Below are 16,236 nucleotides of genomic sequence, written 5' to 3' on the forward strand. Positions count from 1 at the left end.
GATAATTGCCAAAGAGTAAAACACCAAGTAATGCTTACTGAAAGGAAAACAAACTGGGCAACTACAGTGCAATGCATAGTCTCCATCAGGGTCAGAAAGGGAGTATAAAAACAGTAGCTGTGGCCTGATATGGGGGTTGTTGCAAACAATACTTTAAAAAACAGACTAATGTGATAGACTAGATGAATGAACATATGGCTTTTTGTAACATAGAAACGTATCAAATAATTTGCAACTGGTAACCTTTTCCATACTCATTTTAAATCTTTAGTTTGACACCTACACCTGGCAGCTAGTTCACTAAAAAAACCCCTGCAATAATGACTGACAGCTGCACCAGCTGGAATGCATGTTAAAAAAAAGCTACCATGAAACAGCAAGTCACAGGACCTATTTTAGGCTTAAATAGAACCTTGATTAGTCATTACACAGTATTAATACCCTAGAAACTACGATACTATGGAACTAGAGAAGGGAAACCAAAATGATCAGGGACAACAAGCAGTTGCCATACCAGGAATGACTAAAAATGCTAGGAGTCTTCAGTTTGGGAAGAGAAGGCTTAGGTGGGGAATATGATAGAAATCTACAAAAGCATGAAGGGTGTAGACCAAGTGAACAGGGAACTATTGTTCACCAAGTCTTGGGATACTACAACTAGGGGGCATCTGTTGAAATTAATAGGTGATGAGTTTAAAACTAACAAGACAAAGTACCTCTTTTTATATAACACATAGTTAACTTCTGGAATTCATTGCCAGAAGAGGTGGTGGAAGCAAATAGCATAGCCAGGTACAAAAAGGGCCTAGATAAATTAATGGATGATGGAACTATCAGTGGTTTTCTAGGGTCAGAAGGGACCTGAACAGATCCTCAAGTCTGACCCTCTGCCCTGGGCAGGAACAAGTGCTGGGATCATAATACCCCAGCCAGATATCTATCCAACCTCCTCTTGAAGACCCCCACTTCCCTTGGGAGCCCATTCCAGAGCCTGGCAGCCCTAACTGTAAAGTAATGCTTCCTGATATCAAGCCTGAACCTGCTCTCAATCAATATGTGACCGTTATTCCTTGTTATCCCAAATTGTGCCCAAGGGAACAGAGCCTCACCTATTTTCCGCTGGTCCCCCCAGTGAGTTTATAGACAGTCACCAGATCCCTTCTCAGTAGCTGTAGCTTTTCTAATTTTTGAGATGCGGGGACCAGAACTGCAGAACTATATTTAAGATGCAGGCACACCACGGATTTATATAATGGCATGATGATGTTCTCTGTTGTATATTCAATTCTCTGCTTAACAAAACAAACCACCAGCCCAGATGGACAACCTACTCTATTAAGACGTATTTACTTATTGTTCAGAACAAAAAAGGAGTTACAAGAAGCATGAAAGCAGAATGGAAACTATTTCTTGCGAACAGAAGTGAAAAGGGAAAAATGTGAGATGAGAAGTGAAGGACTTTGTAGCAGCGAGGTGTTATAAAAACCCATGGGAAATAATGAATGAGTACTGCAGAAAAAACTTTAAAACACTGAAGATTTTCACTGTTGCTAACAAATGTCTTAAGACTCTAAGCCATGGTGACACACACCTGATTACATACTTCTATAACTTCAAGTAAGCAAAAAATAAAACCAAGATAAAGAAAAAATTCAAAACATTTCTGGGGTTTAAGCAAACAAATCCCATTGCATGCTTTGCAACCTGTCCTTTTTCCTGTAAAAACTATGACATGGGAAACTTAGTATATCATTACTAATTTTTAAAGATTATAATTATACACATGGAGAGAGGAAAAATTTTATATTTATATATAGATATATTTTGTCAAAATAAAGGAACAAATAGATAAAACATCATTAGCAATTGCAGTGAATGCTAATTTTAGTACGGCTGTTCTGAAAACAGTTGAGTACATTTAGACTTTCCTTCAAAACCATCACATGAAATGCTAATTTATCTTTCACATAGGTAATATGTATGCTTTTAATAAGATATACTAAAAATATGAAAAAGTAAACAATAAAGATTTAAACTTAGAATACTGTTGCAGATTAACTCCCTAGATCAGTGGTTCTCAACCAGGGTGCTACAGCACCAGAGGCCTTTGAAGAGTGTCCCTGAAAGAAGATAAATGACAGGCTTGAGCAGATAAAGTGAAGGCTCTTTTCTATCAGCTGCTCCTCCTCCCCATTCTCACTGCAGTGCAGACTCCTCCTAGCCAGCTGTTCCTCCTCCTCAGCCCCTCTTCAAGCAATTAAATACTATAATAAAACATTTTTGAAATAGGGTGCTGCTAAATTCACCGAAGTTACACAGGGTTGCCTGGAGTCTAAAAAGGTCGAGGACCACTACCCTAGTTTATGAACTTTTTTTTTTTTTTACTTATAAATTACCAGAAACACTTAATAGTAATGCAAAGAGAGATAAGTGGGATGAATTACTGCACATAAATAAGCAAACTGAAGTTCAACAGTTTAAAAGACACATGTAAGGAGCTTAGGGCGCATGTAGCCATTCCAAACATCTACTAGAATAAAAATAATCTTTAGGCATCTCAGAACAGTTGATAAAGGGAAGGAATAAAATTCTGTTTGTTTACTTCTGAACTGATGACTTTTTAAAACAAACTGAAGTGCAAGGTAATACTTACTCATAATGTTTACCATATGTATATGCATGCTAATGTTCCACACCAAGTTATGTCATAATTAAGCATCTGTGCTGAAATACCGACTCTTGCATCTGGTGACAAAATTCTCATTGGCTCCAGTAACGAGAAAGATCGCTAGTCCTACACTGCAGTTTTCAAATAACTCAAGAAAACAGAACTATCTAGCTTCATTTTACTTGCTATTCAAAAATAACTCTGACTTTGCAAATGCAGCACATTAAAAAAAAAACCTTTTATGGGGATTAGGCATTTCTTTTTAAGATGATAGACCAGATTAGATAGTCAAAATAGTCTTAAAAGGATTCAAATTTGAAAGAGCAACCTCTTGAAAAAGATGGGAGCATCCAGCACACTTGGTTATAGCTACATGAATAGAACTACCAAGGAAACTGTCTGAGCAACTTTCATCTAAATGAGTAACTTTAGACATGATAAACACTTAATTAAGAAATTACAATGATAAATATTAAGAAGGAGCCACAGAAATTCCATTTCTAGCATCTGTTGCTAAAACTAGTCTAGATCAGAGGTGTCAAACTCACCTTGTGCCCTGGGCTGGATCCAGACCACAAGGCTTCTTGTGAGCCACACCTAGCCCAGGGTCAAGGACATGCACTGGCGGTGGTAGCAACAGCAGCTCCAGCATGGACTGCTGGTGGAGGTATGACAAGCCTGCGGGTCAAGTGGCTACTTGTCACAGGGGCTCCACTCCTAATCCTGGCCCCAACTTCCGGTAGCCCTGTGGGCCAGATAGAGCTGCTCTACAGGCTGCATGTTTAACAGCCTTGCTCTAGATGCTTCTACTAAGAGAAAAGTGATTTTTGCAAGGCTCATGAGAGCAGAATCCAACAATGGGAAAAATGAGTTGGGAACTCAGTAAATCCTGACCTTGCAAAAGGATCCCATAGTGGCCCATATCATCTTATCTCTGAGATAAAACACCCATCTTAAAGACTGATGTAGATGGAGCAAGACAACCTGGCCCACCAATGGCAGTGCACTGCCTCCCAGCCCACTCTGCCATTACCCCCCAACTCCTTGCAGAACCTGTGATAGCTGTAGCCTAACTTTTTATTTTCACTTTTTCAAAAATGTTTGTGAATGCTAGTAGAGTTTCATTATACCATACAGACTATATATAGTACTATGTAGAGTCAGTCCTCATATTTTACTCTTACCTGCTATTAAATTTGCCCGGTTCTTCTTCTCTAGCATGATGAAAATCCAAGCTCAACTCTGCATCAATTCCAAGACCACAATAATTATTCATTTGTACAATCTGAAAAATAAAAAATGAAACTAAATACATATAATATTGCCTTGAAACTTTAACAAGAGAAGATTAAATCCTACTCTTAATATTTTCAACAAAACTGATAGCCACACGATTATTCTTCAAATCGCTCACATTCAAACATGACACAGGAGTACTTTTCTCAGAGATAAACTGCATTCAAAAATGGATATGGAGTTGACACTATATAAATCAACAGGCAAACATTGTTGCTGGCATATTGTAATTATTCCTAAGGCCAATATTAAACAAAGGCGATTTCCAAGCAAGGTTAAAGTTAAGACAGCAGGTAAAATAAAATGTAGGCAGGCAGGCACCTCCCCCTCTGGCTGGAGCCAATTTCCAGTCTGGTCCTGTGTGCACCTCCTAAAAACAGAGGCATGCAGGGCAGTTTCATTTGGCTGTCAGCAACAGCACAGCAGCCTGGAGACAAATCTATAGAAATGGCCATCCCTCCAGGCTGCCCCACTGCCACCAACACAGCCAGGTGAAACTGTCCCAAAATGCTTCTGTTTCTAGGAGGTTCATGTGCAGTCACACCAAGAATCTATCTGATAAACCTAATGCAGGCTGAAGAAGACACTACTGCCCACATACCTTCCTGTCCTGCAGCTGTTCCTGGTCCAATCTACACACATCTCCTGGAAATAAAGGCACACAGCACTTAACTGGCCAGGGTGGCAACGGCACTGATCCTGTGGCACCCCTGGAAGGGTCTCATGGCACCTCAGTGAAGAACCACTGGCCAAACCTGTTGCCTGGAAGTTACATATGTGGGTTCAAGCCATCTCTGGCTGAAGGGGCCTAAAATCTGGATTTCCCACTCCCTGAATGAGTGCCCTAACTATTAGGCTTTAGATCCCAAACATGGGAGGGCCCCCCCTCCTCTTCTGTTTGATACCTGCTAGTGGTGGGTTTTACTGGGCCACAATTTCATGACATGCATTTACTTAAGTAAGTATAAGGCACGACATATGCACCACACTAAAACACAGCTCTACTTCATATGCTCAGTAGATGCGAGGCTGTTCAAGTACCAACAGCACCCAGACTAGGTTTAAAAACTGTGCTAAAGTGCTCCAAATAACAATCCTGGGGCTGGAGAAGTGCCATTTTGATGCAAAAGTTAAACAAATTACCTGTTTTGTGTTTGTCGTCACAGGTGAGTCGATGGATTTCTCCCCCCACCCCACCGCCAGTTTCACAGCTCTTGCCACCAGTCTTAAGAATGACTGTGCTTGCTTTCCTACTCCGACTTGAAGAACGCCTTGCATTTGAAAGCTTGTCTAACTTTATCCTAACTATGCAGTTGGTCCAATATAAGATACCATCCCAAAAATTCCTTGCCTCTCTGATATCTAAAGATTATCTCCCCTCTCCTTCTCCCACCAATATTTTCCCCTCTGTGGTATCGCTATATAGAAGCACTAGGCAAGCTGTCTGTGTATGGCAGAAGATATTAACCATCATCACTCCTTGCTGACACCCATAAATCTAAACTCACATCCTGGTCACTTTTACCCCCCCACCATGTTATGAGAGATTTTCATCAAGCCAGGCAACATCACCATGGTTTCAACCTGAGCAACTCTTTAACTATGATATGATCCTAATATTTCTGTTTTAAATTTCTTTTCAGTGTATTAAATTTCTTTTATACCTTCTTTCCTTGAAACTCCTGACTACTACCAATTTTTGCCTTCATCTGTTAGTGTCATATTAAGACATCCAAGACAAATCTGCTATTGCAATGCACTGTGTGACCTGAATACATTAGCAGCCTGATTCCAATTAAAAATTGGAATCTAAGTGGCTAATAAAAGTATCATAAGTCATATACAGGGCCTGTGAGTTTCCCGCAACTGAATTACAAGTTACATTTTCTTGCTTTATTGTTTTGCTATTATTCTCTTCTCTCTCATTTCTTTCTGTATTTTCTCTTAAACAGAGGACTTGAAACAGACCCCTGGAGTTAGTCTCTACAATTAATATTCTCCTTTTTCCAAACAATGGCATTTTTCCCTGTGGAATAAATTCACATTAGAATTGTTCATGCAAAAGATCCAATAAAAAAGAGAGAGGAAGAAAAGGAGACTTTAAAAAAAAAAGTTTACTTAACCACAAATCTTAGCAAGTCTAGCAGATTTTCAATCATCAAATTTATTACCTGCTTAAAAAGTAAAAGTAAAGATACTTTCCATTAAAATACAGTGACTCCAATTCCACTCTAGTGTTCCAAAATGTATTAATTTTGGGAAAGCCCATTGAAGGAAGCTCAAATACATTTATCTGGTGGCAAAAAAGCTCCATTATAACTCAAGACGATGGAAGTATTATTCTTAGATTTACAGAAAAGTGGGGTTGGAAAGGGACCTTAGCTCATCATCTAGTCCAGTGGTTCTCAACCTTGTTAGACTCAAGCCACACTTGGAACATGCCAGTTCTTAGCTTTCACTCATTTCTTGTCTATAGAAAAACGATAAAGTGATTCCGTTGCAAAAAACTCAGAAAGATGACAGTAGGTCAGAATGTTTTTGATACTATTTGAAATCTCTGGGTTTGTCCTGCAAAGCATGTATGTGTGCTTGCACAGCTAAAGTTCTAACATTGTGTGGTACCCTGCAGCACCTTAAAACTATCTCATGGCACATCAGAATGCCGTGGCACAATGGATTGCCCTGCTCAAGGCTGGAGCATCCCTCTCTAAACCACCCTAAAAGCATTTAACTCGTTCCTGAAGTTTTCAAGAACTGTCATACCCAAAATACCAGACAAAACGCCTGAAATATGAAAAACACCCTTTAACTTGCCACAGATAAGCAGGGTGATAAGGGCACTGTCAATGCCCTGCCACTACAAGGACAGGAAATCATTTATTAAGATACCCTTGAGAGATCAGAGGAAGAGGACCATGTCCCCCCCATCTCACTACGGAGGAAGACAAAACCCCACTGGTCCATGCCAGTCTGATCAAAGGGTAAAATTCCTTCCTGATTCCAAATGTGGTGATCAGTCTGACTCTGAATGCAGGGGAGGGGCCAGACCTTCTAGACAGGAACTTCTAGGTTGGTTTTTTTTTTGTTGGTTTGCTCGGTGTTTTTTTGATATCCCAGCAGAACATCAGCACACCAAGCTCAAGAACTCCAGCCTTCAGCCTTGGCTCTGGTCAATACCTAGTGCTTTTAAAGCGGGAGGGGAGGGGATGAGAGGTAGTAAACTGGTGGGAAAAATTCCTTCCTGGGCCCGTGTAACAACCAGCAAAGCCCATACGCATGGGAAAGCTAGGTACCTTCCAAATTCACAAGTGTCACAATTAGAGAAGTGCTAAAACTAGAGAAAAAGAACGGTATCTTACAAATCTATAGAATAAATAATTGTGTAACCATTTTCTCTATAACAAGAGCATCAATTTCACTCTAATGAGCATGGAAAGCCTATCTTTTTTTATACACAACCTTAGTGACTATACTAGGCCATTTAGAAAAATATTAAACTGTTAACATCACAACAAAATAACACTAGAAATGATGGCAAAAATAAGAGTAAACAGCATTAATTTCTTACTGGTATTTTAATAAATCAATAATTAAAAAAAATCTCAAACAAAAATGCATAATACCTTTGGAGGCTCAGGTTCTAATGCACCATTTTCTGAATTTTCAACAGGCTCTGGAGCATCTAAAAGGATGGTCCAACGATCCATTAGTACTTCATCAGCTTCATCAACAGATATCAATATGGAGTAAGGATCTTCCCCACTGTAACCAGGTCCCCAGCGTAGCACCCTCCCCAGGTCATTTCCTGGCAAAGAAAAAGCAAGATGTTACACCCCATAAATTACACAACAGTGGGAGCATCTACACATTCACATTAACACGGAGCAATAAACTCCAGCGCATATCGTTCTGGAGTTTACTGCTCCTGGGTGCCATGTTTACATGTGCATGTGGGACTGCAGGCATGTTGAGCTGGATTGGAGCAGCCCTGGCTACAGAAAGAGTGGGGCAGGGTCAGTCTGCCAGCCCGAGGCTGCTCTGACCCAGCTCAACAAGCTAATGAGGGGCTGGCTGGGGCACAAGGGTGCTCCAGTGCAGGGCTACCCAGCAGGCAGCCCTGACCCTGAAGCACCTTTGAGCCCCAGGCAGCTGGATCAGTGTCTACATGTGTGTTGCTGCACATGAAAAAAAAAAAAAACTCTGCTACTAACCTCCTGCAGAGTTTATTAGTTTTCTGTGGCTTAATAGGGTTACATGTGCAGATGCCGAGATGTTTACTGTGGAACTTATTAGGCAATACTGCATCTCATGTAGATGTGCCCAGTGTGAAAGAAATTGATTCGTTTTAATTGCTCAAACCATAAGGAATGTTATTCAATGATTATTAGCTTTTCTCTTACGTTAATTTTCAGTACATTGTTTCTATAACTTACACGTGGAAAAACATTCAAGTAAATGTTGCTCTGTTATTCTCTTGGTAAAGCAATGAGACAATGATTTGTGAAGGCATACATATATGAAATAGAAAACATGTATAACAGCTTGTGGGTCTACCCCTGACACCCCCTGGGGTCAGACCTGCCTGCCATACTCTCTGGTCCCTTGCTTCCCAGTCTCTTACCTGCCATACCTTTGATGTCAATAACATACTGGTGAGACAGTCCATGGAGGCCAGGAGCAGCTTCTCTGGTGATCCCCTCTTTTGATTCTGTCCCTGGGTTTCTCTGCCTGAAATTCAGTCCTGGGATCTCTATGCTTTTCTAGGGAGGCAGTCTCCGAGGCCTCAAAATACCTGCTGGGACTTAAGCCTTCCCAGCTTTGGCAATCTTACTTTCCTAATTTAGAAACTGTGCTAACAGTACTGTGAAATACAGTAGAATACACCTTATTTGAAAGAAGAGAAGAAAAAAAAATGAAGTGCCACTTGAGCTACAAAGCTGATAATAGGGCTCACATAACCCAAGAAAAAAATGAAGAAAACAAGCACCTAATTTTTTAACATGCTTAATATTCCCTATTAATGGTACTCAAATAAATTTACTTCCAGTATAACATTTCTCACCTGTTCCTAAAGGTAAGATGGCGACAGACGGTTCTGAACAGGCAAGTTTGTATCTTATTTCTTCCAATGCACCTAGCACCCAACCAACGGTACCATCACCTCCACATACCAAAACTCGAAAGCATGGAATTCGAGAGAATGTATGAAACCTTCATTTACAAATAAAAAGCATAAAAAAGATTATTACACATTCTGTATTATATTATAGTCTCCCTTACTACTTTTCATTTAAACTGATCTTTTTTCTTTTTTTTTTTTTAAATCCCTCACACAGAATAATACAGTCAGCCTCTGAGAACCATAAAGCCCCCTGGGGCTTGCTGGGCTGTGCTGCCTCCCTGGCAGGGCTGCTTTGGCTCCTGGCTCCTATCACTGCTCTGGGTGGGTGGGTACAGCCCCTCCTCCATGGCAGGGCAAGGCAGGGCATGGCATAGTGAAGGTAAGTCACTGCAGGGTCACATCCCTGGGCCCCTGGCTTACACTTAAGGCATGCCATGCCTGCCCCTGGATTGAGCTCAGAGATGACCCACCCACCTATTTGATTTGTTGCGAGGTGCACCCTTGGGAAACTGCTGAGTCCTCACCACACCTTGCGGGGCGGGATGGAAGTGCCCCACTGGTGATGGGCTGGGCAAGGTACCTCACAGGCTAAGCCGAAGCAACCCTACATAGGCCAGGCCAGGGGTTGTCATACTGATTAATCATTTTATCTGTTGCAATTACAATAGTTTAAATGAATATTCATTTAATTGGTATTTACATCACTAGGCTCTACATTAGCTATGACCACAGACGAAAGACCTGGGAGTCATTGAGGACACTTCACTAAAAATATCAGCTCAGTGCTCAGCATCACCATCAAAAAGGCAAACAATGTTAGGAATTATGAAAGGAATTGTAAACAAAACTGAAAGTATCAGCATGCCCCTTTATAAATCCATGTTGTGTCCACACCTTGAATACTGTGCCCAGTTTTGGGCCTCAAGCCTCAGAAAAGTAAAGAAGAACTAGAGAAGGTATAGAGAAGGGCAACAGTGGTATGGAGGAGCTTCCATATAAGGAAAGACTAAAAAGGCTAGGCCTATTCAGTTTAGAAAAGAGAACCTGATAAGGGTTTACAAAATATTAAAACGGTGAAGAGAAAGTAAATAGAGACTTATTTACCATCTCTCACAATACAATAATTAGGGGTCACAACATGAAACTAGTAGGTAGTAAGTTTAAAACAAACAAAAGGAAGTTTTTTTTCACACAACATGTAATTAACATGTGGAACTCATTTGTAAGATGTTGTGGAAACTAACAGTTTGACCAGATTCAAAAGGGACTGGACTAATATCTTGGAGGAATGGGGCAACAGTAGCTACTGAGCATGGGAATTAGCAGTACAGCCTTTGAATCAGGATTTCCTGGACCTTAAATATTGGAGGCTGCAAGCAGGAGAGAATTAGGGGTAAAAACCTGATCGTACCCTGTTGATTCTCTTTTCCAGCTTGGACTCTGTCACTGTGTGACACAGGGTACTGAGCAAGATGGATCTATGGTATGACCCAGTAAACGTCAGCTCTTAGGGTGCCTATACACGAGCATGAAAGCTGCTCTGACACGCTGTAATTACAGTGTGTTGGAGCAGATTTGATTAATCCAGTCTGCTGGAGCATGGTAATTACCACACTCCAGCAGCCTCCCGCATCTCAGGTATCAGTGTTCCCGTGCTTCCAAATGGCAGTGGGGGCACTTTATCTAAAGCTTGTTGAATGAGCTTTAGGTCAAGTGTCCTCACCATCCTTTTGAAGTGCGAGGACACCGATACACGAGCTGCTGAAGCACATTAATTAGAGAAGCTCCTGGGGCTGCTCTAATTAAAGCACTGCCACCCCCACACACACCCCCAGAGCACATGTAAGAGTGCCCTCTAATGACTTACATAAGAACATAAGTCACAGAACTGAGTAATACAAAGACACGTCCCTATCAGAATCTGGACCCTTTTGTGCTATATTCTAACACATGCATCAGAAGCTTTTTTTGTTTTCTCTTCCTTTTTATGAAACTTCAAATGCTTATATTTGTTTAAAAAAAGTTCATCTCATCAAAACTGGAAAGAGCATCCTTGGGTGTTATCTGGCCAACCTAGTAAGGAGGGCTTCATACTTGGTTCCATGGGGGCAAACAAAACCCTCCAGCAAAAAAAGCAAACAATCCAGAAGAGAAAGGACTGAAACAGTAGCTTGACTCTGAGATAGGGTCAGAAACCATAGGACAGCAACAAGCAGTGCAAAAGGGAAATGACTAAGTTGAAATGCATAGTAGGTCCAATGACAAACATGAGAAGTATGGGAAAATGAACAACATGAGCAGGAATCACAGCCTGAGAAAATAACTGTGATCTGAAAGGTGTCAGAGAGCTGGTATAACATCAATTGAGGGCTACACACTGTTTCAAAAGGGCAGGGGTGGGAGAAAAGGTGGTGGTGTCTCCTTGTACGTCAGAAACACCTAGATCTGTTTTCCGGTCAAGGAAGAAGATAGCAAATCAGAATGCCTTTAGGTGAAGATAAAAGATACAGTGCCAATATAATGGTGAGGATTTATTATAGGCCATAAAGTCAGGAAGATGATGCGGATGAGGCACTTCTCAAGGAGATGACAAAATTATCTAGAAAGTATGAGACAGTACTGATGAAAGACTCCAATTTTCCAGACATCTCCTAGAACAATACAGTCAAACATAAAATGTTGAGCTGGTTCCTAACTTGTATGGAGGACAGCTTGCTATTCCAGAAGGTTGAGGATACAACTAGAGTATCGTGCATCTTGGATCTTGTCCTGACCAACAGGGGAGAAGTCGTGGAGGATATGAAGATGATGGGAAATTTGGGAGGAATTGATCAGGATATGATAGAATTCTAGATCCCGAGACAGGGAAAGTATGAGGTCAGCAGAACAAGGACATTAGATTTCAAAAGGTGGTTGTCACCTGAATAAAGGAGGTGCCATAGGAAAGCAGACTGAAGAATAAAAGGTCCCCATGAGGGCTGGACGCTTCTAAACGGCACAGGACTGGAAGCCCAACAAGAAACTGTTCTAACATGATGAGAGTACAAATAAGAATAGAAAGAAAACAATATGGCCACACCAGGAGCTTCCAGGGTGCCCCAAATTAAAAAGGGACATTCATTCAAAAATGCTCTGGAGAAGACAGAAGGGGTCTTGATGCCCATGACAAAAATTATAAAGGTCGTGGAAGGCAAGTCATATGAGGAGGATTTAAAGGAAATATGTATGTTCAGCTTACAGAAAAAGGTGCTTAACATACCTGGGGGGGAGCCATGAAGAGGAGAGAAAACAACTTTTCTCTCTTGCTGCAGAAAGTAGGACACAGAACAATGGCTCGAAGTTGCAGGAAAGTAGGTTTAGATTAGATATCAGGACAAATTTCTTCACTATTAAACCAGTGAAGCAGTGAACCAGACTGCCTAGGGAACTTGTGGACTCACCATCATTGGAGGTGTTCAAAAAGAGGGCAGACAGGCATTGGTCAGGGATTATTTAGGAACATCTATGCCTAAATTTTATTATAGGTATTTCCCATGCTTCTGGTTGCCACACGTGGCAAGGTGGGAACTTTTCCCCCTCCTGCTTCTACATGTTTTCTTTTTCTTTTTTTTTTTTTTTTTTTTTAAGATTTCCCAGAAGCATTGGGTGCTAGCTGAAATAATTTTGACTGGGGGGGTGCCAATGATCCTGCTGGGACTTAATTCTGGTGGTTTCTGGCTAGAGGGTCTTACCCCTCGGCTCAAGGTCAGACCAACTGCCATATTTAGGGTCAAGAAGGAATTTTACCCCATGGTCAGCTTGGTATGGGTAGTGGGGGGTTTTGCATTCCTCTATAGTGAGCATCGTTCCCTCTAAGCTGCATGGCGTGCGCGGCTGCACAGGTGCGCTTATGCTATGCTGCCAAGCACACCTGTGTGGCCACACACACAGCACAGCTTAGAGGGAATGCTGGTAGTGAGGGGTGTCACCCTCTTCCTAAGATCTGTCAAGCACATCCTTTGCAGCAGCAGGATGTTGACTGCTGTGGTCCTTCTGCTTTACCTATGACAGATTATAATGTTGTGTATTGTGGTTCTGTCGGTGTTTACTGTAGTTTACTATACTGTTAGACAACGGATCTGCCCGAGATGGTTTGGATAGGGATGATCCTGCCTCAGGTAGGGGGTTGGATTAAATGCACTCTCAAGGTCCCTTCCAGCCCCACTTCATAGAATCATAAATTTTCAGGCACGCAACACAAAAGCAAGTTGCAGGAAAAAAGTTTAGCTATTGCATGCATGGGAGCTGGAGATCCAGCAAGCATCAACAAATTATATTTTGGTTATATGGTTCTGGGCTGTACATCGTGTGAACTGCACAGATAGTGTGAGGTGGAGCCGACATGCTCAAAAGCTGGATGAACAGGCCCCCACTCACTGTGCTGTCCTGCCCCCTGGCTCCCAAAGCAACAGGAACAATGCAGCCCACAAGCCACTCACTACAGAGGAAGGCAAAAACAGCAACAGGAGCCCACAAGTCACACATCAACTCCCTATGGGTAGGGACCTACCAAAAATCACAGCAGAAATGCGCTGCACAGAGGCTACTTTAATTTGGCAGTTTCCCCACGTGCAATCCTGCCGTTGATTGGCAGAGGGGCCCCACCACTCACTGCTTGCTCCTGATCAGCAGGGAAGTGAAAACTATGGTTTCTGATATGGCTTGATCTTTGCCTCCTGGCTGGTCAGCAACAAGCAGCAGGGCCCCTGGATCCCCTCGGCAAATCAGTGGCAGAAGCATAAACCATGCCATATTGAAAACCACCGTTTTCACCTCCCTGCCAATCAGGAGTAAGCAGTGAGCAGCAGGGCCCCTCCGCCAATCAGCGGTGAGGTGTGAGCCCACGTGGGAAACTGCAAGATCAAAGGAGTTGCCATGCAGTGCAATTCTGCTGAGATCTTGGTAGCCCCTATTTATGGGCCAGATGCAGCCTGTGGGCTTTTAGCTGAATAGCCTTGAGCTAAATAAAAAAGCAAAGCAACCACAAAAAATGTGATTTACCCAGGCAGCGGACCTCCATTGGTAAGTTCAAAGATCTGATGAGGATTTAGAAGTTTCCTGAAGCTGTGTAGAAGATCACGGCCTTTCAGACCTCCACTTTTTGGATTCACAAATACAAGTAGCGGACAGCTATTCTGTGGTAGTTTGGCAGGCTGAAAGAGTGTTAGAAAAAGGTTAAAGTGCCAACTGAAGCATTACTTGATAAAAAAACCCATACAGAACAGGTTACAATGGAGTTTGAGCAGTTATTTCATTTCACAGTTCAGAAAAGTTAAATTTTTCTAACTCTTTTTTACCTTTGTTGTTTGATCAGGTGGTGAAAAATGAAGACAAAATAATTAGATTTGTAATTCTCCACCTCAAACTGTCCTCCCCCCAACAAATTAAATTCACTAATACATGCAATATTAAAAAAGTATTTTAAAGTTCAGGTAAATTTTACATTTTGAACCAAAAACATATTTTGGGGGGATTTTTTAATGAAACATTTTTACTTGTTTCAATGTAGGATTTTTACATTTCAAAACTGACCAGAATTCAAAAGATAAGGACAAGAAACCCCTTATTAACCATCAAAATTGAATGTTTTGTTTTGAGCCAAATTAAATTTTATGCAAACACAAAAGAAACGTAGCACCTCCCCCACCCCCGGGGGTGGGAGGGGGGTAGGGGGGGACCTAACCCCAACAACAACAGAAGTTTCCATTTCAGTTCAAGTCAAACCAAAATTTCTCTCTCAAATGTTTTGGCTTGACAGCCCAAACCAAGAAATTATATTATTTGCCCAGCTTTAAATAATAAATGATATTACAAAGTATGTCAATTCCTCTTAAACTAATTTGTTTTTGTCTAAAACTGATTCAGGCAATGAAGTACGATTAAAACCACTAAAAGTATTAATTACAGAAAAGTCATAAATAGGCCTGTATGAAATTCTGATTTGCTGGGTAGTAGGCAACCGTCGATCCTCTGGATCATAGTGCACACATAAGAGTTGTAGTCAAATGCCTGATGAATCTGTTTGTGGGTGGCAAGCTCAATTTGAGAGCGACACAACTTGTTACAAGTTTCACAGATACGTTGCCCGAGTTGAAGTCAAAATGTACAGTATGCTTCTTTCTTCTTCCTTGCTTTGGTTCCATCCTCTGGGTCCAAGCTGCTTCATGTTGAACTGCATCCAGTGCCAGATGATCCCTCCAGATTGGATGGGATTTTGTGCACACCTCCCAGCTTTTTACACTGATGGTGAACAACTTCACATCATTTTTGCACACATCATGGTACTGCCATAGAAGATAACCCTGCTTTCTAGAGCCATTTACAATATCACTATACAAAAATATTCTTGGGAATAAGGTCTTCTCCCATTCTCCTGACATGGCTATCCAACGCAACCTCCTCTTCTTGTTAATGGCTTCTAAGCGTGTCAGACCTGCACGCTCCAGTACCTCTGTATTTGGCACTGTATTTTCCCATTTTATTCTCAGGAACCTATGCAGACATCTCATGTGGAAGCTGTTCAAAGACCACATTTCTGAACCATAAAGCAGGGATGACCACACACAAGTCCTGTAAATTCACTTCTTCACCTAAGCTTATAATTAGCTGTTATTTCGTGCATATTTCTGTAATAGCTCGAAATTCTTAGCTACTTTTCTGATTCTGTTAGTCAGTTCAGTCTGAAGGTCAAGATTCCTGCTGATTGTAAAACCCAAGTAGCAAAAACTGTGGACAGCAAGAGATGTCAGGTATTGGTTCCTTCACCCCCTTGTACCTGATCTCACAGTCTTCTTAAGACTAACTACTATCCCAAAGCTCTTGCATGATTCAGAAAATCTGCCCATAGATTTTGCAGGGAAGATTTTCTGTGGGCAACCAAGCCCATGTCATCTGCAAATAGGAAATCTCTCAGAACCAGTTCTTTCACCTTGGTTTTCACTCTAAATTTTGCAATGTTGAACAAGCCTCCCTCTAGCCTGGTTTGAAGATGAATGCCATCATTGTTGTCCCTGAATGCATGAAGAAGCAAAAATGAAAAGTAGATACTAAAAAACTAAATTCAAATAAGCACTGAACCTTGCTAACCTCATCACCAGAAGCAAACTTCCTA

The 16,236-nt window shown here is 41.4% G+C and overlaps 1 protein-coding gene across 2 annotated transcripts in view; it reads right to left on the reverse strand.

The window, feature by feature from the left end:
• The window catches only part of DGKQ (diacylglycerol kinase theta), a 149,417-nt gene that overhangs the window by 15,033 nt on the left and 118,148 nt on the right, over window positions 1–16,236 (reverse strand). For both annotated transcript variants that reach the window (XM_019490650.2, XM_059724538.1), the window contains exons 16-19: window positions 14,127–14,278; window positions 9,027–9,175; window positions 7,588–7,769; window positions 3,853–3,953 (exon numbers count right to left, since the gene is read on the reverse strand). In XM_019490650.2, the coding sequence (XP_019346195.1) occupies window positions 3,853–3,953; window positions 7,588–7,769; window positions 9,027–9,175; window positions 14,127–14,278 (584 nt within the window). The remainder of the gene's footprint in view (window positions 1–3,852; window positions 3,954–7,587; window positions 7,770–9,026; window positions 9,176–14,126; window positions 14,279–16,236) is intronic.

The sequence above is a fragment of the Alligator mississippiensis genome, chromosome 3 (genome assembly GCF_030867095.1).
Source record: "Alligator mississippiensis isolate rAllMis1 chromosome 3, rAllMis1, whole genome shotgun sequence".
Taxonomy (NCBI): Eukaryota; Metazoa; Chordata; order Crocodylia; family Alligatoridae; genus Alligator; species Alligator mississippiensis.